At 31.1% G+C, this 27,027-nt stretch overlaps 3 protein-coding genes across 3 annotated transcripts in view; 1 reads left to right on the forward strand and 2 right to left on the reverse strand.

Annotated features, from left to right (window-relative positions):
• Positions 1-5,471: 5,471 nt before the first annotated feature.
• LOC120282522 (blue copper protein-like) lies at positions 5,472-7,096 on the forward strand. The gene is made up of 2 exons (XM_039289345.1): positions 5,472-5,677; positions 6,526-7,096. Exons 1-2 carry the CDS (start codon positions 5,506-5,508, stop codon positions 6,858-6,860), a joined length of 507 nt encoding a protein of 168 aa, XP_039145279.1. The 5' UTR covers positions 5,472-5,505; the 3' UTR covers positions 6,861-7,096.
• Positions 7,097-13,569: 6,473 nt separating this feature from the next.
• LOC120282496 (classical arabinogalactan protein 5-like) lies at positions 13,570-14,161 on the reverse strand. Its single transcript, XM_039289317.1, has one exon. It carries the CDS (start codon positions 14,115-14,117, stop codon positions 13,785-13,787), a length of 333 nt encoding a protein of 110 aa, XP_039145251.1. The 5' UTR covers positions 14,118-14,161; the 3' UTR covers positions 13,570-13,784.
• A 4,393-nt stretch (positions 14,162-18,554) lies between these two features.
• The window catches only part of LOC120282649 (isoamylase 3, chloroplastic), a 48,644-nt gene continuing 40,171 nt past the window's right edge, over positions 18,555-27,027 (reverse strand). Inside the window, exons 20-24 of the mRNA XM_039289485.1 lie at positions 21,497-21,601; positions 21,323-21,421; positions 20,316-20,377; positions 20,134-20,245; positions 18,555-18,938 (exon numbers count right to left, since the gene is read on the reverse strand). Of these exons, the coding sequence (XP_039145419.1) occupies positions 18,825-18,938; positions 20,134-20,245; positions 20,316-20,377; positions 21,323-21,421; positions 21,497-21,601 (492 nt within the window). The 3' untranslated portion in view covers positions 18,555-18,824. The remainder of the gene's footprint in view (positions 18,939-20,133; positions 20,246-20,315; positions 20,378-21,322; positions 21,422-21,496; positions 21,602-27,027) is intronic.

The raw sequence follows: 27,027 nt of genomic DNA on the forward strand, positions 1-27,027 counted from the left end.
AAACTCCAAAAAATAAAAAATAAAAAAAATGAAAAACTAACATATCCAATGTTCATAAAGAGAGAGGGAGCATACACACTTAAACTAAAAAAAATTATAAACCATAAACAAGCAGAAGTATTAATTTCAATGCAAAAAAAAAAATAATAATAATAATAATAATAATAAAATCATCTTTGCATCACCTCAATGCCTTCCTCCAACTCCTGACATCATATATTGTTAAAAGGGAAAAAGACTCATAGGAAATAAAAAATAGGACAATAAAAGCATAAAAGAGAAATAGAGATTTTTTATCTGGCAATCTAAATATTCCAAGCTCCTTAAATAAAATTATTTCCTAGTTTTCAACCTAAGCTGGAGGCATGATAACTAACACTAGTAATAACATAACGACAAAATTATCAGACCAATGATTAATAATACTAGAGTAATTGATAAGAAAGAAACATATCTTATTAATTAATTAGATAATACATCCTAATAATTAATTAAAAATCACAAATGAAATATGAGTAAACAAAATATTTATAACCAAGAAATAGAGAAGTTAAACTAAAAATAAGAAAAATTACAAACCATAAATAAGTAAAATGAGTAATCATCCCAGTATACAAGGAAAAAAATGACGTCTCTGAAAACAATTGAAATCGATACTTCAATCTGGCAAGCCTAATTATTAATATCCAAAACTACCACTCACATGAAAGAGTAAAAAAAAAAAAATTTAAATCATAAATGAGAAATCAATACTTGTTTTGTTAGTGACTAATATCATTATATCACCCAAATGGCTTCTTCCAACATATTAGGATTTGAAACTAAAATGATGACTCAAAGGGAAGAAAATTATAAAAAGTATTGCCAAAAAAGATAATTCTAGGCGTCTATTTATAAATCTAACTGTTTTAAGCTTTTTAAATAAGATCAATTTTCAATTTCCAATCTAAGAAAAAGAAGGCATAACTAACCAACAATGATATAGTTATGAAATAATCACTCTAAAATTCAAAAAAATAAAATAAAATAAAATAACAAAGTCCCAAACATAAAAATTAGAAATCAAAATGATGTAATAATAAACCCTAAAACATAAGAAGAAAAAATCTAATTGAAAAAAGCAACTCCACTGTTCATAACTATTACATGAAGCAATTGAACTAAAACAAACTTACAAATCATAAACAAATAGAACTAATAATAATCTTAATACCAAGGAAAAAATATCATGGTTCCAAGAATAATTAAAATGGAATTGGTTGAATCAGGCAACCCTAAAACCTAATACCCAAAACGACGAACATAAAAAAGAATTAAAAAAATATTATAAAGAAGAAATAGATATAATATTTTTCTCAACAATCAACATCTTTGAATCACTCGGAGTATTATCTCCAATTCCCAAGATCCTATGATTTGGTACTCAAAATAATGACTCAAAAGGGGGAAAAACAAAAATAAAACCACGAGAAATAAATCACAGCTTATTAGGTGAAATCATTTCACAATTTTCAATCTAAGCAAGAGACATGCACAACAACTATAGAATAACTAGTATAAGAATCAACAATGCCAAATTTCTAAATATAAAAAGAAACAAATCCATCAATTTAACAATAAAATCTGAACATAAAAATCGACAAAGAAAATACTAATAGACCCAATGTTCATAACTATTAAATAGAGCAATTAAAGTAAAACTCAGAAAAATTGTAAACCATGCACAAGCAAATTAAAACAAGCAATAATCTCAATACACAAAGAAAAAAATACTAGACAACCGTAACCCCTAATACTCAAAGCAATAACTCAAATGAAAAAAATAAAAGAAACAAAAAATCATAAAGGAGAAATTGATACTTTTTTTTTTTCAAGTGATCAACATCATTGTTGAACCCTCATGACCTTCTCTAACTCTCAAGATCCCAACAAATATACCAAAACAATGACTCAAAGGGAAGAAAAATAGAAAAATTAAACTATAAAAGAAAAATTACAGCCTCTTTTTTATCGACCAATATATCTCGAGCTCCTTAAATAAAATCATTTCTCGAATTTTAATTTAAGAGAAATGATAACTAATCAATAATTATAAAATGATGAAATAATTGGTTTAAGGATCAAACTTACCAAAGATGGAAACATGAAAGAAAAAAAATTGATAAATTCATCAATAAAATATAAACAATTATAAATCACAAATGAAATATTAGCAAATAAAACATACAAAACATCAATTAGAGTAATTAAACTAAAATCAGGAAAAATCATAAACACAACCAATCAAAAATCATTAGGGCTTCAAAAACAATTAGAATGTATTTCCCCACTCTAGCAACCCTACATCCAAATATCCAAGTCATTAGTCAAATGAAAGAATAAAATAAAATAATAAATTCATAAAGGAAAATTTCATACCTTTTAAATTCGCAATCACGTAATTGTATCACCTTGATGGCTTCCTTCAACTTCCAAGACCCCAAGGCTTGCTATCTAAAATGATTACTCATGGAAAGGAAAACAAAAGTAAAATCGCAAAAGAAAAATAGCAAAGTTTTATTTATCAATTTAAACATTGCAAGTTTCTTGATTCATTGAAAGTTCCTTAAATAAAATCAATCCCCCATTTTTTTTTTTTTTATCTAACAAAGAAATATAATAACTAACTAGTAATGATGCAACTATGAAATAATCAGCGTAAGAATAAAGAATAGAAAATTGCTAAAGTTAAAAACATGAAAAGAAGAAACATAATCAATTCAAAGATAAACCCTAAGCATTTAAATATCATAAACAAAATACTAGCAAATCCAATGTTTGAAAAATCATAACCATAATGAGTGTGATTAAGAACATCAAGGCAGAAGGAAAAAATTAGGTCACCAAGAACAATTAAACTTGTTTTTTTTTTTGGATCTGGCAACCTAAGACCTAATTCCCAAGACAAAGGCTAATTATATGAAATATTAAAGAAAAAAAATAAATCCATAAATATGAATAATAGTATGTCAATACTAGAAAACAGATATAAATTTCAAAACTCAAATAACAACTATAATAGAATTATCTAATCTATCAATCTTAAGTACTAAAAACCAAAATCATGACTCAAATGAATAAATACAAGAAAAGAAAAATTAGAAAGAAAAAATCTATGCCTTATTTGCCAGTGATCGATGTTATCATAATAGCCTCCTTCAACTCGTAAAATATCAAAACTTGTTGTCCAAAATGTGACTCCAAAGGTATAAAAAAAGGAAAATTAAAATGAGAAATTATGTCTTTTACCAGCGACTAAAGTTGTGCCTCTATTATGCAAATGTCCCCATCCTACTTTCGCAACCATGAGACCTAATTCCTTAAATGATGACCGGAAAGAATGAAGATGGAAAGTGAATGTAAAATAGGAAGGTATATGAGACGTTATTATATTTGACCATTACAATTAATAAATTTAAATAATCATAATTTTGGATAGCTGGGTGATTGGCATGATAATCAATTATATGAAAATAATAACTATTCAATAGTAATTTTCTTTCACTTGTATCATACTGGGCTTAGAATATAGTCGTCACCCCAACTTATAGACTCTAAGCATTACAACCTAAAAATATATTGAAAATCCCAATGTAATTTTAGCACTAGTAGGGATATTGTTTAAGTTTGAATTAGAAAAGCATTTGAAATCAATTGGGCGATCGTCTAAGTATGATATGATAGTAAGATTAAGGTTGGAGTTTTAGTTAGATGTTATATATGTGGCATCTCCTATTTTGTATGATAAAAAGACTGTTGAGTGCTAAGAGGCAATTATTGAATTTTCTCCTATTTGTAATATTTTTAAAATTTTTATGGCATCTTCTCTTCTTTCATTAACAGGTTCCCCCAATTTTGATGTTTTCTACTTTAATCTTTGTATTTTTATTTTTCAAATAATCATCTTGCGTTATCAAATTTATATTTGAGTTTAGTATTACGTGACTCTCGGACAAAACACATGGTACCTTGGAGAGAGGTTTGGTTCAAAAAATGTTTGGTTACACCTTGTAATCTCTAAGCCAAGACAATAAAAAATTATAATTACATAGATAGAAATCTCATATTATCATGTGTATGTTGGATTATATATATATATATATATATATATATAGATGTGCATTGTAAAGTTATTTAGTTTGTTAATGGTTTTCCATAGGATATCATATAGTCAACGAGTGTATGTTGTAAACGCCGTTACATATATAGAATGGCCAAAACACTATTGACATCCATTTGAATATATAATTTTTTAGAGGAACCAATTGCTATATCGTTAAAGAAACAGTTGCTAATCATGGATACAAGGTAATCTCAAAAACTATCAAATACAGAGTAGTAAATAGGGAATTGATCATTGATAAATAAAAGTATTGAAGAGTTAATGGATAAAAAGATAAATATAACTTTTTTTTTTTAACTAAATTATATGTCTTGAGTTTCAAGGGGCCCACATAACTCAAGTACATTATCCAAACTATTTTTGTAAAGATTATTTTAGGCTTAACTATTTATGTTTTTTTATTTTTTTTGCTTTTTTTAAGGATATGTTAGGGTTATCATTTTCTATATATGTTTAAGATTTTTTCCATGGGTAAATTTTTTTAGTATAACACTAAACTTTCGTTCATTTCCACTTTGATCACCGAACTTCAATTTGTATTAATTTGGTCACTTAATTTTAATTTGATTTCAACTGGTAATAAATCAAGGATTTCAACCCCTAATTGATTACATGGCTGTCTAAAAATCTAAGTCAGTCCTCTCATTGACACATTATTAAGTCTATTAGAGGTGTTCACGTCATCGAAAAAGAGCCACAACATTCATTTGGAGGTTGAAATCTCTTGATTTACTATCAAGTGAAATGAAATTAAAGTTTAGTGACCAAATTAATACAAATTGAAGTTCAGTAATCAGAGTGAAAATGAGCCAAAGTTTAATGACTTACTAAAAAATTTACCCAAAAAAGTTATTCTATATGCAGGAGAGAGTTGAGCTAGTGTATAGGTAGGGTTCGGTTTTTTTTTAATACTCCACCACACTCAATAATATAGATATATATATATATATATCAAAAAAGTCTCTTTTGCATGTTGATAAGATTGGCCATGATAACAACTTTAATTACCATAGAATAAGCTCCTTCATCCAAAACTTTATCTCACTGCCTCCTGAAAACATTAAAGAAACCCTAGACCTTAAAGCTAAAGCTTCAAAGGACAAGTATAAAAGAAACCTAAAAGCAACAGAGGACAAGTATTATCAAAGACATTTCTTCTTCACAAACAAAACAAAATTAAAGCACTTAAATGGATATTAATGAAGTGTAACTAATTTTGCTTACTCTCCAATATCCATCTTCTTCTTCTGCTTCTCTTTTGTATCTCTATAAATGCAACCCTTATTTCCTTCTTCTACTATGCATATCTCTTTCTATTTCTCTCTCAATTCTAGTGATAAAAAATGGTGAGTGCTACTTGTAAAAACTTGGCAACAATTGTGTTGATCATGTGGTGTTGTGTGACATGGGGATCAGCAACAGTTTACACTGTTGGTGATTCAAATGGATGGAACACAGGAGTTGATTATTCTTTATGGGCTAATGGTCAGACCTTTGTTGTTGGTGATACCCTTGGTTTGTTTCTCTATTTCTCTCTTTCTTTTCTCTTTCTCTATCTATTATCTTGATTCATGATCATATGCATACATAAATTTATGTTCTTAATTAACCTTCATAGTTCTTCTTTCCTCTGGTTCTATATATTGTTCTTTTACTTTTCCAGAAGTTTTTACACTTCAATTATCTATGACCAATCTCTCTTTCCTCTTCTTAATTCCTTGTAACCCCTGCATGTATAGGTAGGTTTGGATTCAATTTCTTTATTTCAAAAATGTTTGATTTACAAGATAAGTTTTTTTTTTTTTAACCGTATCGATGTTATATTTGACAAAATCGATAAGCCACATCAGGACGTGCATAGATATGGAGTTATTATCTCAACACATAAATTTGTGCTTACTCTAAATACAAAATAGATCAAAAGATCATTGTTAAAATAAATAATTTTAATACTATATTTATAAACTAGAAATTTTGAGTTTCTCTTCAGAAAACATAAACTATAATCACTAATTTATATATATATATACAAATAAGTGCATCCAAAATTTACCTATATTATCAAGGAACTTTTACTCAATAACTCAACTTCCATCTCTCAGATAACGTTGCATCTTTCCCAAAACCCTAATATATTATTAACTGTCTGCTCACTAGAAGTGCTCATCTTTCATATATATATATATATATATAAGAGAACAAGAGAGAGATATCAACACTATAACTATCTATCCATCTACTTAATATATATATATATAACAACTCTTGGTCTCTATATATATTTATCAATCAAACATGCATGTATTACTGTTCCATTGTTTCACTGTTTCATAGTTATCCTATGTGTATACATATATATATAGAGTTCAACTATGCTTCTGGCTTGCACAATGTGGACGAGGTGAGCTCAAGTGACTATCAGAGCTGCTCGACAAACAACGTGATAAACTCCGACAGCAGTGGCCACACCAGAGTTTTTCTCAGTTCTTCCGGCAGGCACCACTTCATCTGCGGCGTCCCCGGCTACTGCAATCAAGGCATGAAACTTGCCGTCTCCGTCGAAGATGCCACTAACACCCCTTCCACTTGGAACAGTTACTCACCTGCCGGAGTTCTTCCTCCGGCTGCCCTTCATCACTTCTTCTTTGTAGCCTTTGCCAGCTGGTCTCTCATCAAGCTTCTTGCTCATGTCTTTTGAGCTTTATGGTTTCAAATATTGTCTTGGACTCAAAGAGGAAGATAATGTTTAATTGTTGTTATATTATCACTCTTTCTTTAAGTTCTTATGATGGTGTGTTTTAGTTTGTTGTTGTTGTTGTTGTTGTTGTTGTTGTTGTTGTTGTTGGTGTGTGTAATGACACTTCAATGAAGTGTTGATAATATGGTTGTTTCTCTAATGTTTCACAGAGAATAAAGGATTAAATAATATCTCTTGGTTTGCCAATTCATAAAGCCAAATTCTGATTTGATAATATTAGAAAATTTTCTTTTGAATAGAGGGGCATCATGAACTCCCTCTTACAACTCTTGAATGATTTATCCACTTTGTAAATTTTAATACCAAGATGTTAGACAATGTTGCTTGCTCACAATGAGGGCTATCATCAATATCTCTTTATTATCATAACAAACTTCAAGCAATTGTTCTTAAACTTAATTGCTATTTGATTAGTAATTTTTGTTTTTATGGAGAATAAATTAAAAGTTGAGATACAGTGGACTAATTATTCCATGATTTTGAAATTAATTTTAAATTTTTTTTATTGATTTCGGTCTATTTATTAAACTAATTGAATATATAATTTTAATTATGGGGTTTCTGTTTTTACATGTTTTTTAGAGCAAGCATTGAAGGGGACTCTCTAATACTTAAGTTAGATTGCTCATATATAAGCCAATTAAGGTTATGATCTTTGTTTCTATTGGAGATTTATATTTCTTTATTTGGATTTACATGTTTTTATATACCAAATGTTTATCTATATCTTGCATGATCTGTGTATTTCTATGTTGTTATTATTATTATTATTATTATTATCTCTCTGAGTCTGTAGACTTTTGTGTTAGCAAAGTGATATTTATTATTGTGTTGAAATGAATCCTTATTTCTAAAGTTACACGGATGATTAAAAAAAAATTTGAAAAGAAAAGAGAAAAAAAAAGGTAAGAGGATGTATCTCACTCACCTTTGTGGTTTATAAAGAGTTTAGTAAAAAAAAAACATATAAAAAGTAAATAATGGCAATTAGAGAAGCTTACTTTTAGCTCTCAAATAAGTCTTCACAATCAATTTGGCTTTTTACCTAATTAGAGATTTGGTGATCAGGACATAATGTACAATGATATGAAGAGTTGAATAATTATTATAAGGGATAACAATACCATTGAAAATAATTAATAAATTTTATACATATTTATAATTTATTTTTATTATTAATCAGAGTTGATCCAAATAATAAAGTTTGAGCCATTTAAGTTAAGAGTTTCCAGTACCTCACCCAAGACCGATGTAGTAAGACCAAATACATACATTTATATACATACATATATATATATATATATATATATATATATATATATATATATATATATATATATATATATATATTCTTATATATCTCTATGGCTAAAAATCAATTTTAAAATTTTGTGACAATATTAAATTATTTTTTTGTTTTTTCATTTCATTCATTTTAGAAATAAAAGCCATTTATTTTTCATATATATATATATTCTTATATATCTTTATGGCTAAAAATCAATTTTAAAATTTTGTGACAATATTAAATTATTTTTTTGTTTTTTCATTTCATTCATTTTAGAAATAAAAGCCATTTATTTTTCATAAAATTTTAATGTTGATTTTAATTAAAATGTACATAATCAAATTAAAACCCTTTGCAAGAGCACATAAGCAAATATGATTTGATCAAGGTATATATGTTAGCAATTAATCACTTTTCAGAGGGTATGCAATTTTTTTTTTAACATTAACATGAAAATTAAAATTACAAATTGCACATTAAATATTGTTGGAAAATTTATCATGAGACCTGATAAAATAATTAAAGATAACATTAAATAGTGATTATATATGTCAACTTGGTTAGGCGAGTTTCATTCATAAAGTTTGAGCCATTTAAATTAAGAGTTTCCAGTAACTCACCCAAGATCGATATGGTAAAACCAAATACATACATATATATATATATATATATATATATATATATATATATATATATATATATATATATATATATATATATTATTGCTAAAAATCAATTTTAAAATTTTATGACAATATTAAATTATTTTTTGTTTTTTCATTTCATTCATTTAGAAATAAAAGCCATTTATTTTTCATAAAATTTGAATGTTGATTTTAATTAAAATGTATATAATCAAATTAAAACCCTTTGAAAGAGCACATAAGCAAATATGATTATGTTAGCAATTAATCACTTTTTAGAGGGTATGCAATTTTTTTTAACATTAACATGAAAATTAAAATTACAAATTGTACATTAAATATTGTTGGGAAATTTATCATGAGCCCTGATAAAATAATCAAAGATAACATTAAATATTGATTATGATTATGTCAACTTGGTTAGGCAATTGTAAGGAATGAAATGAAAGAGTTTCATTCATAAATCAAAATCAATGAGATGGTATATTTAACTTTGTTTGTTGTGAAATATTGTGGTCCTTCTCTTGAATTTATCTTATTACTTGTTTATTTTATCTAGATTTAAATAACTAGATTAATGTTAAATTTGTATTTTTCCCACATGGTTCTTTCCCCATGGTTGGGTACAATGAATCAGAAAATTTTTAAAAATTATAAAAATATTTAAGTATGGGCCTAGTTTAGCATGGCCTTTTCATTTGTTTTTGTGGTGTTATTCAAACAAAGATGAAAGCACACACAAGATAAATAAACAAGATGGGAAATCTTTTGATTTATATATACTCTAAGTCTAAATGCCGTTTTTAATTTATTTTGTTTTTATTTTTATCTAACTATCAAGATAACCTCATATTTTGATGTTTTAAAATAGCAAAAATAAAAAATTATAAATAAATAAATATTTGTGTTTATACCAAGATTTTTTGGTATTTTCTCATCGGTCTTTATGAAAAGACTAGCTTAATTTGTTAAATTTAGATACTAAACATTTCTTTTTAAACAAAATAAAAACATTTACTCATATGCTTTCATGAGTATGATTTTTTTTTTAAACATAAAAAAAAACTTACAAATAGAAATACTAGGTCAACTTCGAAAGCCAACATCTATTAAAATTCATCAACTTTGACAACATTAATTCAATATTAAATGTTTATTTACTTGGAGAGACAATAGATAAAAATACAAAAATAAAAACAAGAAAATGTATGGAGACATTTTCCCATACATTTCATGTCTTTTCCTTCAATCACATCTCGAATTAATGCATCAAAAATATCATAAACAACAATCATATATATACAATGATCCAAGCTAGTTTCATTTATGTCAAAAAAATTATATATCAATTTTTTTAAATCATAAGTCATACCTCATCATTCGTTTCCTCTGTAAAACATATGATAAACTAAAAAAAGATTAAATCAACAACTGATAGTAGAAGCCAAATAAATGAAACTATTTGGGCACAACATTATAGCATAAACTTGTTTATGTCTAATTTGCTATTAAGATTATATTGGCTAAATTTTTTCTTTATTTTATTACAATTATGTTCATAACTAAAAATATAAATTTAGATATATATAAAAAGATTAAACTATTAGTCCACTCATTCTAAATGAGTCACTATTAATTTTACTCAGAATCTTGATAAGAATATAAAGGATAAATTGTTCAAATTAAGCTGCTATTTTGGTAAGGCTTTATTAAGAAAATCAATCCAATGAAGACAATGTCAACAGTTAGTTGTTTGCTTGCAGTCAAATCACAGACAAAATGAAAATTAATTTCCACACACATACGGAGTTTTTGTTTGAAAAACAAGATTAAAGATTAAAGGAAAGAAAAACAACCCCAACATTATCACACCAAATATGTGGTGGTTTGAGAAATTTTACACCCAACTCATCAACATTTAAAATGGCTTTGAATTTAGATGCAGTAGCTGGCCTGGCAATAGTCTTTTGTTTGCTTGACTTCAAGGCAAGTAAAAATTGTTGCCAAGAAAAATAAAAAACCCAATCCGCATCACTAAAAGGCAATTAATTGATGAAGAGAACATTTATTGAGCTAGACCGACAATCAAATGCTCTATTAATAATCGGATCCTCATTAAACTCTTCACAAGGGGTGAGAGTTCGAATCATTGATCAGGATAGTGAGAGTTCGAATTATGGGTTAGGACATAATTTTAGGAATGTGAGTAATGGTAGTGTATGGGTAGTTCGCCCTGTCCACACTTACTCCGTCGAGACTTATACACACCTTTGCTTTTCTTAACTACCTAGCCGTTGATCTTGACCAAAAACATTTGCTGAGCTAGAAACGTATAGAAATTGTTCCCTATAAATATTTCTAGAGCCATTCATCTTTGGGGAAAAAAATAAACATTTGCTGAGCTAGAAACGTATAGAAATTAATTGTTCCCCATAAATATTTCAAGAGCCTTTTCATGCTTGGAGATGTATAGTGGTGGGTTTGATGCATGAATTGACGTAGCTTGTTAACCAAATAAGATATATCCGGTCATGTGAGTGTGACATAATGTAAACTGCCACAAATCTGTCTATATGTGGTGATCTCATCAGAAGTCAAAAATTGTACTTTGATATTTGGATAAAGAAACACTCACTGCCATTAGAGTGCATAGAATAAGATGTGAGAACCAAGAGGGAATGGAGAATAACCCATACCAACTCAGAATCTTGATAGGAATTCAAAGGATATATATATATTGTGATTTGAATATAAATACATGATAGAACAAGTTTAACATATATACAAGACAACATGAAACAAACAACATAACAAACACATAATAAAGTGTTTAACAACTTAACAAAGTAATAACAAATTAAGATTATAGTTTTCAGGACTTATTCTTTGATTTACTTTGATGTCTATATATACATATATATTAAAATGAGGAAATTAATTAACGTTGGCCAAGTCACATGTAAAACACTTTATTAATGAATTAAAGGAGAAAATTTGAAGACCATATATACTTGTCATGGTTCATTTGTTGTTATCCTCCAAATTATGTTATTTTGGTCTACATCAAATGCTCATCACTTTGACTCTTTTTGTGATGCAATGATGTGTTCCTTTCACAAGTTGTGTTTTTAACTTTTTATAATTTGTTTACTTGAGCTAGTGGCCATATGAACAAATTGATTAGTAATCTCAACAGAGACTAGCCCAAGTTGTCATTAATTTGTTAATATTTATATATATATATTTATAGATCATGCTCGTATCTTGTTTACTTGAGTGATATGGACAAATTGACCAATAATCTCAACAAAAACAGCTCAAATTGTTATTAATTTGCTAGTGGTCATATGAACAAATTATTTGTATATGAACAAATTGACCAATAATCTCAACAAAGATTCGCTCAAATTGCCGTTAATTTGCTAATGGTCATATGAACAAAATGACTAATACCATGCTTCGGTTATTGTTTGAGTCACTTTTCATCTAATCTTTCTTCCTATCTCTCTCATTCAGATTTCCTCTAATTTTTAAAAATCTGGAGATATTCTTGTGAACGACTCAAGATGATGTATTAGCATATATATATATATAAGTTTGTTTTTTTAATGATAAATAGGTTGATATTTTAATTTTAACCTAGATTTATTTATTTATTTTATTATATGGATAATGTAATGATGATTGATTTATTTTTTAATATGTACAAATCAATAATCTGTGTCTCGAGAAAAAAATTATGTTATGGAGAGAAATGGTGACCAATAAATTCTCTATGTAAAAACTTGTCTTTCATGTTAAAAATATACAAAAATACATTTATTAAAAGATATTAAATGTGATTTTTTATATAATTTCCAAAAAAAAAAATCTCAAGAAGAGTTTTGCTTGCTACACACCACCATCATCATAAACCATGGACTATATACAAAGGATTTGTAGTTTTTTTATTTACCTCATTGCATCTTGTTTGACAATGCCTGTTTAACTATACATTTGGTTTATTCATCTATGGTTATTTTAAGTGGATCAAGTTAAAATGATCAAGTTAATTACCTCCATAATAACATTGATAACATTTTTTTAAGAAAGGCAAGCACCCAGGAAACCGCGCTCACCACTGAATCGTGCCCTCACCTTGTCTATTGGCCATTACCTTGTTTATTGGCCATTGATAACATTCATTTAAGAATATTTAGGGATATATAGGGATTATTAAAAATATATATATATAATAACTTTTAAAATTTCTATGAGAAGAGAAAATTAGAATGGTTTTTTCTTTTTCTTTTTTCTTTTTTTTTTGAAAAAGAAAAGAATGTTTTTTTTTCTTTGTTTATAAAACTAAAATGTTATATTAAAAAACCAAAACCTATAAACAAATATTTGATTGTAAAAACAATATCAGAAACTTCAACTCAATTGATGTCCGTCCAACTAATTTTAAATTAACATAATATTAAATAATAATTATATAGTTAAATACTATTATTCGATTTAATGGGTCAACAAATTAAATTATAAATAAAATTTTAATTTATGGCTCAAATTCCCAAAAATAAATAAAAATAAAATAAAGCAGACAAGCCTACATCTTTACCAAAAACTCCTGACTGTTTGCCACGTGTACGTAACGGACGACCCAGATCACTCCCAACTGCATGTCTATCACGTGAAACAAATTTCTTCTCCATTTTACCCTTCCACTCCAAGAAACAAAAGCACCCAAACCAGGGGTAAAATGGGAAAAAATGAGGGTAATAATATTACATTAAAATGTTCGAAGGAACACCAAACACACACAAAAGACTACCAAAAAAACACAAAAAAAACTCCATGAAAAATTCAAAAATTCAAAATAAATTAAAAAAAAAGAAATAAATAAACTTAAAAAAAAACAACAATAAATATCAGAGAAACAGATCTGGTCATCTAGAAAACGAAGCCGGCGACGGCAGCGACCACGGCGGCGGCGGAGAAGAAAGAGGCGGAGAAGAGAGCAGCAGCGGCGTTAGGAGGAGAAGGAGTGGGTGGGGAGATGGGGGAGTTGGGGATCGGAGAGCCCGGAGGAGGAGCAGGTGGAGAAGGGGATGGAGGAGGAGTAGAAGCCGGAGAAGGAGTGGATGATGGAGGAGTCGTCGATGGCGGCGAGACAGTGGGCGCAGGAGTTGGGGAAGACGTCGGAGCTGGGCCGGGGGCTTGAGCGAGGGCGGTGACGGAGAGGATCGCAAGAGCGACGGCGAGGATTGGGCCGGCGATCGCCATTGGAAGCTTCGAGAAGGAGAAAGGTTTGAAGGGTTTGGTGGTGAGAGAGTGGTTTTGAGGGGGTTTATATAGAGCGGTGGAGAAATATGTTGAAACGAGAGGGAGGTGAGTTTGGGATGGAGTTGATACGTGGCGGGGTTTTATTTGTTCGGTGGTGGGGACGGGTGGAGTGCTGGATTGGGTGGATGGTTGACACGTGTAGGGTTTAGGTTAGTGGGTGGAGAATGATTGGGAAGTGGTGAGCAACTCGGTGGAACTGGGTTAACGGGTGATATGTGACGTGATTTTTATAGGTTTAATGGTGTGGATGATTGCCATGTGTCCGGGTTTGGGTTAATGAGTGGGTTGTTGTAGTGGTGACCAACTAGCTTCTCGAAATAAGTAAATAAATAAAAATATATACATATATCCTGATATTTTTATTTCTTAAATTTAGAATATATATACAGGATTAAAAAAATCAGTGTTATTTTAAAATATTTAATGATAACCGTTAAATCATTATATAACAGCTATTATTTGTAAAAAAAAGCTATATAAATATATTATTATTTATTGTTTATATTACTATTTTATAATATTTAATATTATTTAATACTGTTTATACATCCACATAAAAGACTACATACATCGAGTATATGATGGTATAACATCACCAAAAGAGCGTGCGGGCTATTGTGAGCCCGCATAGGATTGACAACAAGGTGCAAACAAATATGTGTCTATATACAAACCATATATATAAACAGAAATAATGCTATAGTACCATTCTATATTACTATGAATAGTATATTTTTTTTGAATTTTCAATTGTTACAGTGCCGGGAACCGACAGTTGTTAAATGATATATAATATATATATATATATATATATATATATATATATATATATATATATATGGGTAAATTGATACATAATTTAGTAGAGTTGAAAGAATTATGAAGGGGGAAATTAACCAGTGAATTTAAGGGAAAAATTAAATTTATTTTTAAATTGTTTAATGTATGTGTTTTGGAGGATGTGATGGAGGATTGATTGGTTTTATTAGTGAGATTAAGAGCACTTAGTTAAAGGAATAAAGTTTGTGCACTTTGACTAAGTCGGTCATAATTTTATTTGTTTGATTAAGTGGTTATTTGCATTTAATTATTTTATGGGCCATCTTTTTATAGTTAAGGTTGGTAAGATATTTATATGATTTGCTTTATACATTTGATTGATCTAATAAGTGTAATGTAAATTTATTATAATATATTATTAATAAATAAATACGAATTACTGAGTATATATTTGTTTGCATAATTATTATATAGACCTATATCCACAAGTAAAATTAGTAATTGCTTGTATGCCAAAATAAAATTAAATTTGTCTAAATTATGATGATATAGACATATAATCAGATGAAATTCTCAAACCATTGTTATTTTGTTCCAATTCATAATAATCATTATTATATATATATGGAATAGAAAAAAGGGATGAATTTTAGTGTAGAATTAATTTATAATAGATTATTAAAATCAATTTTAGAAAGGGTTGGCTTTTATTTATATGTATATTTTTTCTTACAATACATATAGTTTTAAAATAAAATGTTGGATGCTTAAAATAAATTAGAAAGAGAGAAGACTTCTAAATACTAATTATTATGACTTTCCAAACAAATGCTAATTGATATTAATTCATGCCTTCAGATAATTTTTACTTAAAAAAATCCACTATATAGCCTTCAATTCGGTCACCGTTAGTAAACAAACACAAAAAAAGCAAAGTCATTGATGGAAACCAGAAAATCATACACAAAATTTAATATAAATATTATTTATTTTTCATCCCATCTCTATTTTTAAGAGAAATAAAAAATATACCCAGGGACTTAACCCAAAATTAATTAATCTAATCTAACCTATAATTAACTCTCATTGTAGCTGTTTAATAGTTACTGTGCTCACTGTAGATGTTCTACAAACGTCCACAGATAACGTTTTCTCAAATTTATATATATATATATATATATATATATATATATATATATATATATATATATATATATATAACAAAATGTGACCAAGCCAAGGGATGCATTCAAACCATGAGCTTTGAGTTGGCAATGGACGGAAACATCAACTCGCTCATTGCAGGAGTGGTTACAATTGTTATTTGGTTTACTAGTTTTTAATGACTATAATATAGTTTATAAATATTTTTATAACTAACAAGGCTCAAAGGCTTTTCAGTAATTTCGCATTACTTCTAAGAGTCTTCACAAAATATATATAAATATATAAAGACAAATATATATATATATATATATATAGTCCCATAAAAGTTATTAAATTTGTATTTAATCATCATTATTCATTTATATACATATATCTAACAACATTTAACAATATATCACAATGTTTAATAGTATCTGAATAATTACTAGTAAACTTTGCACATCACTCTATAAATAGTAACTTTTAAATTATGATCTAACAGTTGCTATCGATCATCTCTAAATTTTTAAAAAACTAAATATGTTTCCAAAAAGAATATATATATATATATATATATATATATAGTAAACCACCCCAGTGCTCTGTAATGGATGGGCACAAGACTCAAAGAAGCTATTGTGAGAAAAATCTAGTAACCATAATCTAGTATAGAACAGAGATTATACAAATAATTTTATAAAAATAATAATAATAATAATTTTTTTTAAAAAAAATGTGAATATACCCTAATTTTTTTTTTAAAAAAAATGGTGAATAAAACCGATCAAATCCACAATTTTTTCATTGGAAAAAATTACTAATTCTCATATTCCAATAATGGTGATAAAAAAATCATTGGTTCTAAAAAATTATTGAAATATTGTAGATGTTTCCAGAGATTTATTGTAGATGTTGCTAATGTGTCTCTGTGTATTTTTTTACATGATTTTTTAAAAAAAATATAAATAGAAGAAAAAGAATCTAAAGATTGGCTATCAAAGTTAACATGCAACATAGTTGGAAGTAGGTTAATGAAAGGGCGGCAGTGGGTGACACCCTAATTTGTTCTATAGTTAGGGGACCAATGTGGATTTTTATTTTTTATTTTTTTTTTTTTGAGTCAAGCTTGGTCACTGTTAACAACTTAAAACAAATATTATTATTATTATTATTATTATTATTATTATTATTATTATTATTATGTATGCCTTTGGGAAAAAAGAAAAATGAAAGAAAAGCTACCATTCTCTAAACTGCTTTTATAATACGAGCCTAAATACAAATACTCATTCATTTAAATATTTTTTTATTATTTATATATATTTATTATATTATACAACACTGACAAATTGTTACTTTTAATTGTATCAAAGACCGAAAGAGTAGATAAACTCATCTCCAGTCATCATTTCAGTGGTCCACAATTATTTATTTATTTATTTTTTAAATAATAAATCACTTCAATTAAAAAAATATCTTGTACAGTGATCTTATTCCTCATACTGTTTAATATTTTTTTTTATATTTATAAAAAAAACGCTTATATCCAGAGTCTACTAGCAATATAGCCAAACTTAAAGACTAGACATCAACAGTAGTGAGAAGAAACAAAACTGAGAGAACCTAGTGAACAAAACAAGTCTAGAAAATTAGTCATTTTTAAAACGGGCAAACACCATAAAACCCTACTTAATTATTTGAATTTTTAAATAATTTCTCAAATAACATACTTACAGAAAGTGGCTTTGCACTAAATTCAATTGCCAACTCTTTAGCCAGCAAGGACCTACAACCGTACCAAGTTGGAGGTATCTTTCACCCACACAATACTTGAGGGCTTCTTTTCAAATCCAACCCTAAAAAGTTAGTTCATGCTTGTCTATGAATGGAACTTCTTATGGATAAATGCAAATACCACAAATCTTAGGGGTATAAACACAAACAGGAGTTTTTTCTTCAATAAACACTAGTGGGTTAATCTCTATGGAATAATATTTTGAGCATAAAAATAAAAAACATCAATAATTAACAGTAGTTCAATCAAGGTGCTAATTGCAACATAAACTCAAAATTATAGAATTCCTAATCTGGAACATATGAAGAAAAAGAAAAAAAAGTATGGGCATATTTGTCCAAACAGAAGGCAACATTGCATATTTAGGGTGAAAAAAATCAAAGGAAAAAGAGAAACATAAAGACAAAAACATAAGAGTTCAATAATGGAACAAAACAAAAGGACCACACAAACAAAAGATATGCCCAAGAAGTTGGTGTCCACAACCTGACATAACCCTTTAAAGATAAAATAAATCTTTGGTGGCAGTGAATTGAGATTAGAAGAAACAGTACCTCCAAATCCAATCATTGATAGAATAATTGCAGCCTTGAATTTGGTGGCAAAAGTTAAAGATGTGGCTTCATGAGAAGAGAAAAGTGAGAGATTTTGCAGAGTCACAGATAAATAAAATTTATATAAACTAACAGAGTTCAAGTTTGTTGAGGACCACAGTGACTTGCATATTCTGTTAAGTCATTATTTATTTATTTATTTAACACATGGAATACAAGAAATTAAATAAGTAAAGGTCTCTCACTTTTGCAGCTGATTCTGGAACTGGTTCTCTGGAGGAGTTCCACTGACATCTCCTTAACTTTATAAGTTAGAATTTATTCTGAACTTGATTTCCAGAGCAGGGATCTCGGAAGCGTCGAGATCCGGGTTTATGGTTTTGCTTCCATAAGAACAGAAGAATATGGAGCAAGACTATACGTATCTTTAGAGAATGGTACACCTTCCCTAACAAAATCATCAGGAGACTTGAGATTTGTATCGACCTGCAATGTTATGAATCAAATTGTAAAGAAGGAAAAACAAGATGAATTTAAGATTGCATGACTTTTGCTGTGAATGCTACCATCTAATTACTAATTTTTAACTGACACTAAAATTAGAAATTAGGCTAATATTTTTGTTAGTGATTACAGGTAGTAAATTAGGAGGTGAACCATAAAGTTACACTAGGAATTGCTACCAGCTTGTACGTAAACAAGATTGGTTTAGTAAACAGAATGATTGGTATAATTTCCTAGGGGAAAACCTTACACAAAAAAATATTCCTACACAGAACAGGAAGTATTTGAAAATAATGACAGAAGACTATTGTAGCCCATGGGAAGCCTTGAACACAAGAAGCTAATTCATAAAGCATCATAGCCACACCAATTACCCTCCCATTTTTTCATCACAACCCATACAGGCAAGTTATGCTGCAGGCTATGGAGTCATATTAAATGACTAACAATAATCAGAGCATAGTAGTCGGAAAATAGAATAGCAAGTGAAAGGCTAAATAAAGGATAGAGCCACAAATTGAAGACATCCGACATGCTGGCATAATGTTTAATCAGAATAAGAGGGAGCATAAGTCACAGAAGGCACAAAAAAAAAAAAAAACACTAAAATAAAAAATAACAGTAAGCATAACCACGGAGAACAAGAGTAGGTCCTCCGCAGAATATTTGTTGATTAGATGAGTTCACATCCTGAGTACTCATTGTACTTCATGATAGGCCTTAACAAGGCTTGTGGAGAGATTTTCTTTCAATTTTAACTACAATGAAGTTCCAATTAAACATTTTTCCTGGTAATACACTTTGAAGTTCAATGTGTTTCTCTTTATTCAACCATGTTTCTAATTATCTAAAATTAAACTCCATAAGTTCTAACCTGATTTAATTAAATGAATCACCACATGTAAAAATCATGAAGGAAAGAATGCCATCCTGTATGGTTTTGATACACTCATTTATTACTGTAAGAAAAAAAATCTTAGTGTTGAACCTTGATGTAGTTATATCACTAAGCAATTTAATTTCCATATTGCAATTAACGATATTCATTTCATACTGATCTGAATCTGGCAATTTCCATCAAATGTTTTTTCAAGATATAATCATCATGAAGAAGTTCATTGTGAATAAAAGAATTAAATTTTAAGTGCATGAATAAAGAACATAAAAGACATCATACCACACGGTGCCATTGCTTTTTATGCGGTGGCGCAGGTATTGCAGCCTTGACAAAGTAGTCATGCGCGTTGAACGCCAGGTAGATGTCATTTCCAAATTTATCATCATGGAGCCTACAGAAAAATCTCTTATGAGTAACACTTATCATGAAGCACAAAAAACACATTGGCTTACTGTTCTTACGTGAATGCAAGGAATTTGCTCTCAGGGTTACCCCAGTTGTCTTCATGCCATGTAACATCATTCTGCAGAAAAAGTTGCATTTCACAAATTAACAAGGAAAGGAAAATCACAAATCCACAGTGCAAAAAAAGCAAGCAATCAACTACTAGTTCACAATTAATAACAAAGACAAAATGAAATCAACTATCTTTCCATTAATTTGCACTAAAGTCATACCCCTATAAAGTCATTAGATCAAATTCTAGATAAATTGGTGGAAACCTATTCCTTCTATGTAGTGTCCATGATTTGTATAGCATATTATAACAGCTGGCTAGTTAGTAATCTCTCATTGGATAATGTGGATTTAGTCTTAGGAGGTTGACGATCTCTTATCAATTTTATTGTAATACAATCAGCAATTGAGGGTCTAGCATTGCATATACAAAGTAATTTTTGTTATTAATGCATTTTTTCAGTGTTGCTCAACTAATACAATGAGAAATTGGATTTATTAGTTTCATAACAAACGTTTGATAGTCAATGCAATTCTAAAGAACTAGACTAGTTATATAACAAGGTATCGAGCCTATGGATCTATTCTCATTTTGTGTTGAATTCGTGGATCTATACAGAATAGAAAAATAGAATAAAACTCCTTTTGGGTTCGTATGAAAAAAATGATAAAAGAAAATAGTATTTCCAAATATTTCCATTGGGCAAATTTGAACCAATTTCATCTTCATTTTTCCCCTTTTCTTTTGATGAATAATCAAAAACTACTTCAAGTAACATAACAAATATTATTTAGATTTCAAGACGAGCCCACCGATCAATGAATTTTTTTGAAATGTTTCACTTTCACTGCCTAAACACATTCCGGAACTAGGGTATCAATTCCAAATCTTGAACCTAAAAAGACTGAATTCATTATTACGAAGTTCATTGACCATAAAACAGTGAAGTAAACAAAAGCAAAAGGGAAAGCCAACCAATGCAAAAGGATCTCAATAAAAATGGGGGTTTACTTTGTCAAGAAATCTGCCACGCCTCAGTATAGGATGGTTGTGGCGAAACTTTATCATCTCTGAGAAAAATCCGAAATGGGTCCCCTTTTTAGCTTCCAACTGTTTTAAAAGATAACAAATTAATTTCCCGCATGTTAGGTTGTAAGAATAAAAATAGAACAGAATCTATCTTACCTGTTTCCACTGAAAATGATTTAAGGAAGTATCATGCCCATAGCTATTATTATTCCCATAACGGGTGTGGCCATATTCATCTCCCATCAACATCATTGGTGTGCCCTATTAATAGTTCAAAGTAAAAATATGCACATTAACGTAACAACAAGAAAATACCATCTATATTGTTGAGCAAAACTTGAGAGTCGATCCAAATTCAATTCGTTCTATGAAAACTATTTTCTTAAAGATGACAAAAAATCATATCGAAGTTGGATATAGGGCATTGCTATAAATCACGTAAAGCATTCTAAGAATTTTAACTAAAGAACAATTTATGAATAGCATAATTTATTCTCCTAGAAACTGACTCCTTTTTTTAACATGAGCAGTGACAAAATCTGGAAATTATAGCTTCTTTAGAAAAGAAAGGGAAATAAAAATATCTGTAAAAATCCCATGTGATATAAGGTGCAACCAAACAATATCTTGCTGCAAGAGAATGAGGAGTTTATGTTACTCCGATTGCTGCCCCAACCCTTGGCCTGCAGCACTTTTATTTCTCCTAATTCAATCATTTCCTTATTAGGAGAAATGTGATTGAATAACAAAAGGGACACTAAACAGAAAAAGGGAAATTAAAACTTCTTTTCTAAGTCTACTATCCATATTTGACAAGGCCTCCTCCTAAGATTATTCCTTGCCGGTGATTTTCACTTCCCACTAGGTTTCCTAAAGTAAGTAAACTGAATTGGATGCCTATCATTACTCCCTTCCTGGAAACCTACTTTGTCCATAAGATGGAAGTTAGAGTCTCATTTGGAAGTTCACATTGTAATGGCTAAATTGTCTGAATCAAAATCTTTGATTGACAAGCTGCTGGATCATTCTCTTTCTTAGTGCTGAATGAGAAAAAGTGGCACAACCGTTTATTATCTCTCAGTGTAACTGTTTGGAGAATGAGACTAAATACTCCCAAGTGGACATAGCAAAAAAGCCTCGCCTCATTGAAGAGTCTGTTGGGTTTTTCATTTTTTTTAATTAATTTATTACGCTTTAAAAGTCAAACGTTATTTAAAACATCATAAATGACTTAAAAAGTAGTCATTCTCTTAAAAATAGAGACCATTACTATTTCCTAGGTAATTTTAAAAGCTACCTAGTTATTAAGTATAAAAATAAAGCATGCCAAATCAATCTTCCTTTCACTTTGAAGATCAAGTGATCAGCAGCCAGCAGCCGGCAGCCGGCCAATGAGTAATATTTATGGAAATGAAATAATTTATAATGATTGTTATTCTCATTTTCAAATGATTCATAATTGAATGGTGGAACTTGTACGGGGGCTCAACTCCTAACTTGCAAGAGTTAGCAATCAAGATTTTGAGCTTGACTTGCAGTGCTTCCGATTGTGAACGTAATTGGAGTGTATTTCAGCAAGAAAGTTTCTGACTTGTTCTTTCTTAATTATTTATTAAATAATTTGGAAGTTGTAATAAATATTAAATTAATTAAATAATGAATAATGTAGATACATACAGACAACGAGGTGGAATAAACTAGAACAAAAAATGGTAAGCTGGTCTAGCTTGTGAAGAACAACCAAAAGTTGAAAGAAAGATGTAGTAGAAACGATGTTACTGATCCGATTTCATTAGCAGACATTGATGAAAGTGATGATTGATAGGAAAGATAGGTGTCGCTTTAGATGAAGTAGAAGATGAATTGGTATTTGATGATGATGAGTGGACATGAGGTGCAATAGCAAGTACCGTAGTGGTTGGAGAACCATCAAAAGTAACTAGATCGCAATCGAAATCTACATCAAGAGTTTCTGTTGTTGAAGTGGAAGTTGTCAATGAATAAAAGCAAGATCTAGATGGCTATAATTATGGAAAAAATGGAAGTGAAAATGAAACATAGATTTAAGATTTGAATCTGATGATGATTTTTAATTAATTATATTTGGTATAGATTTTGGAAAGAATGGGTCAAGCTTAAAAGCCATAACTCTAGAAACAATCTTTTGATGTTTCCTCATTATTATCTTATATTAAAGGAAAATCTCATTATATATATATATATATATAGATAGATACAGTTATATGTATATACATGTTAGTATTCCTATGTTAGCTATATATGGATACATAAATGTATATTGCATTTGCCCTTTTTATATACATGTATACATGGTTAATTAATACATACTATTATTCTCTTTTTGGAGAACTCTATCATGGTATCAAAAGGTTGATTCTCCGGCCATCGTCGTCGCTGCCATCACCTTCGCCGAGTCTCTCTTTTCTCTTCCCCTTCGGCTATCCCTTCTCCGATATGCTCCTCCTGTTCTCAACACATCCGGCTAGATTTGGACCTCCTCCTTCTCCTCTCAACAGATCTGGCCCTCCACTTCCTTCTCTCAACACATCCGGCTAGATACGAACCTTCTCCTTCTCCTCTCAACAGATCCGACAGATCTTGCCCTCCTCCTCCTCCCAACACATCCGGCCAGATCCGGCCTCTTTCTTCTCCTCTCAACAAATCCAGCCAAATCCGACCTCTTCTCCCCCCAACCCTCCCCATTTCCCTCACCAACTCGCCCTCTACAGCGGCGAAGTCCACACCTCCGGCCAAGGCTCCGATTGTAACCTCAGCTTCAAACACAATGGCATGCCCTAAACGCTCCTCCATCCGAGCAATATCCTTTGTGCCGCCAGCCTCAACCATCATCTTTGAGAAACCGACCCAAACTCCCCTTTTATTTTGTGAAACCATAATTTTTTTTTACGGTTTCTTTCATTTTAAAAAAACATGGACGTGTATGGCTTTAGTGGAGTGCTCCTAGAGATTTGTCATCGAAATCTTCAACAGTCTGATGTAATACTTGATGGCACCAACTATATTCCCTGGCGGCTCACTGTCAAACGGATCCTCGACGACATCCGTGTTCTTCCCCATGTTGATGGTACTTCTACTGTCCCGATTGCTCCTACACTGTCTGACACTGCTATCCTCTCCATGGAGACTTCTACACTACTCACGACCTTTAAGCAGAAGCTGGAGAAGTGGACCGCTAATGACTCCACGGCCAAGATGATCATCTGTCAGACTGTCACTCTTGAGATACGCACCCAAATTACGGACCTTCCGACTGCTCGCGAGATGTGGGAATACTTGGAACGTCACTATTGCAGTTCCAGTCAGGCGCAACTCTACACATTGTATCATGCTCTTAGTAATCTTCAGCAAGGGGAGGATACTGTTGATCGGTTCTACAATCAATACTGTGCACTATGGCGTCAGATTGACACTCTCACACCTCTTTACTGTACTGCTCATGCTGCTCAACATCTTGCATGTTTTGAGTCTTGTGCTCGCCACCACCGTCATGATGAGACACGTCGAATGTACGAGTTCTTGAGTCGATTGGGGCACAGCTGCTTCTTGCGCCATCTGCATACTCTTTGGATGAGGCCTTCGCATTTGTCTGTGCTGAGGAGATTCGCCTCCGGACTTATTTCACAGGGAGGAGCAATGCTCTGATTGCCTCTCGTTTTAGTGCTGCATGTCCGACATCTTCGCCTTTTCCTTTGCCTCCTCCTCCTGTTTCCTCTCGGCCTTCCCTATGGACGAAGAGGAGCGTGACATGTTACTACTATGGCAGAATGGGTCACCTTGAGCGTGACTGCCGGAAGAAGCAGCATGGACTCCCGCGCATGACTCCTCCAAGTGCTTCACCTACTCCACCGCTATTTCCACACCTCCCTCTCCACAGGCGCACTCAGTGCAGGTTTCTCTTGCTCCTTTATCTTCTGTAAATCAGCAGCTCTTGGCAATGTTCCGTCAGTTTCAGTAGTCACATCTATCAGACTCCACTACTGGTCATACGCGTTCGCCTCAGGTTGCTTCATCTACTCCAGGTAGTCTCTACCCTCTTTAGCTTCTTTCCACATGACTCATGATGCCACCTATCTTCATCATCTCCGTCCACCATCCCTTACTCCACGTGTTCGTATTGCTAATGACACATCTTCCTGTCTCCTCTACTACTCATCCCTCATCCAGTGTTTTTTCTGTACCTTGTCTCACGTTTCTCACCAATCCATGAACCTTATATCTGTTAACCAGATTACTGATTATGACTGTTAGGTTATTTTTTACCGTACCTTGTGCCATGTGTAGGATCACACTGGAACGGTGATTGGAGCTGGCTGCCGCCATAATGGAGTTTATGCGTTGGATTCCCTTCGCCTTCCTCCTCAGTCAGATTTGTCAATCATTGTCATTCCGTTCTGTCTCATCACCGTCTTGGTCATTTGTGTCCTCGTATGTCATCTCTTCTTCATCATGGTGTCTTAGGAGTTGTCTCTCCTTCCTTTGATGTTGTTAGTTTTAGCTGTAAACTTGGTAAACAGTTACAACGACCTTATCCTATAAGTGTGTCTCAAACTACTGCTCCTTTTGAACTTATTCATTCTAATCTTTGGGGCCCTGCTCCTTTTGTCTCTAAAGATAGTAATCGATATTATGTTATTTTTATTTATGACTACACTCGTTTTACTTGCCTTTATCTTATGGATCATCGTAGTCAGTCATTAGCCATCTATCGATCTTTTAATGCTATGGTGCACACCCAGTTCTCTGCCTCTATCAAGACCTTTCGGTCAGACTTTGGCGGTGAATACACCTTTCAAGCCTTTCGTGCATTTTTGTCTTCTGAGAGCACCTTACCTCAGTTATCTTGTCATGGGGTTCATCCCCAGAATGGGGTCGCTAAGCACAAGCATTGTCACATCTTAGAGACGACCCATGCTCTACTTCTTGGCGCTTTTCTTCCCTCATTTCTGGGCTAATGCAGTTAACTCTGCAATTTATTTTATTAACCTACAACCCCCCTTTCATCTTTAAGGTCGTAGCTCAGGTGAGTGTCTACATAGCACACCCCTCATTATGATCATCTTCGTGCTTTTGGTTGTCGATGTTTTGTTACCAAACTCACTACACAGTTAGTTTCCTACGTTTTTCTAGGGTACAGCCTAGAACATAAAGACTATCGTCGCTATGATCCTGTCACTCATCACATTCGCATATCTCGCTATGTCACGTTTGATGAGTCCACCAATTTCTATGCCTCACCTCCTTCCACTGAGTCTACCTCTACCACAGTTCCTCTATTTCCTTTTTCCTATCCCCTCTAAAGCGGATACTCCCCAATGCCTTCTTCTCTCCCATCATGTGATCTTTCTCCAAAGATTCTTTCATTCCTCTCCTGTTTCGTCTCCTTCTTTATCTGCAGATTCTTCCTCGCTTCATCTTCCTCACCCGTCTATTCGTTACACTTACCACAATTGGGAATCTACAGCATCTCCACCTCGGCCGGTCCTCTCTGACATCTCTCCTACTACTAATCCCGCCATTGAGGTACCCTTTCACACTTACTCTTTACGTCATCGCTCCACTTTACATCCTCCTGACAGCTATGCTACTACTAGCACCAGTGTCTCGAATGTCATTGAACCATGTACTAACAGGGAGACGGTTAAGTC

Source organism: Dioscorea cayenensis, chromosome 18, assembly GCF_009730915.1.
Source record: "Dioscorea cayenensis subsp. rotundata cultivar TDr96_F1 chromosome 18, TDr96_F1_v2_PseudoChromosome.rev07_lg8_w22 25.fasta, whole genome shotgun sequence".
NCBI classification, from domain to species: domain Eukaryota; kingdom Viridiplantae; phylum Streptophyta; class Magnoliopsida; order Dioscoreales; family Dioscoreaceae; genus Dioscorea; species Dioscorea cayenensis.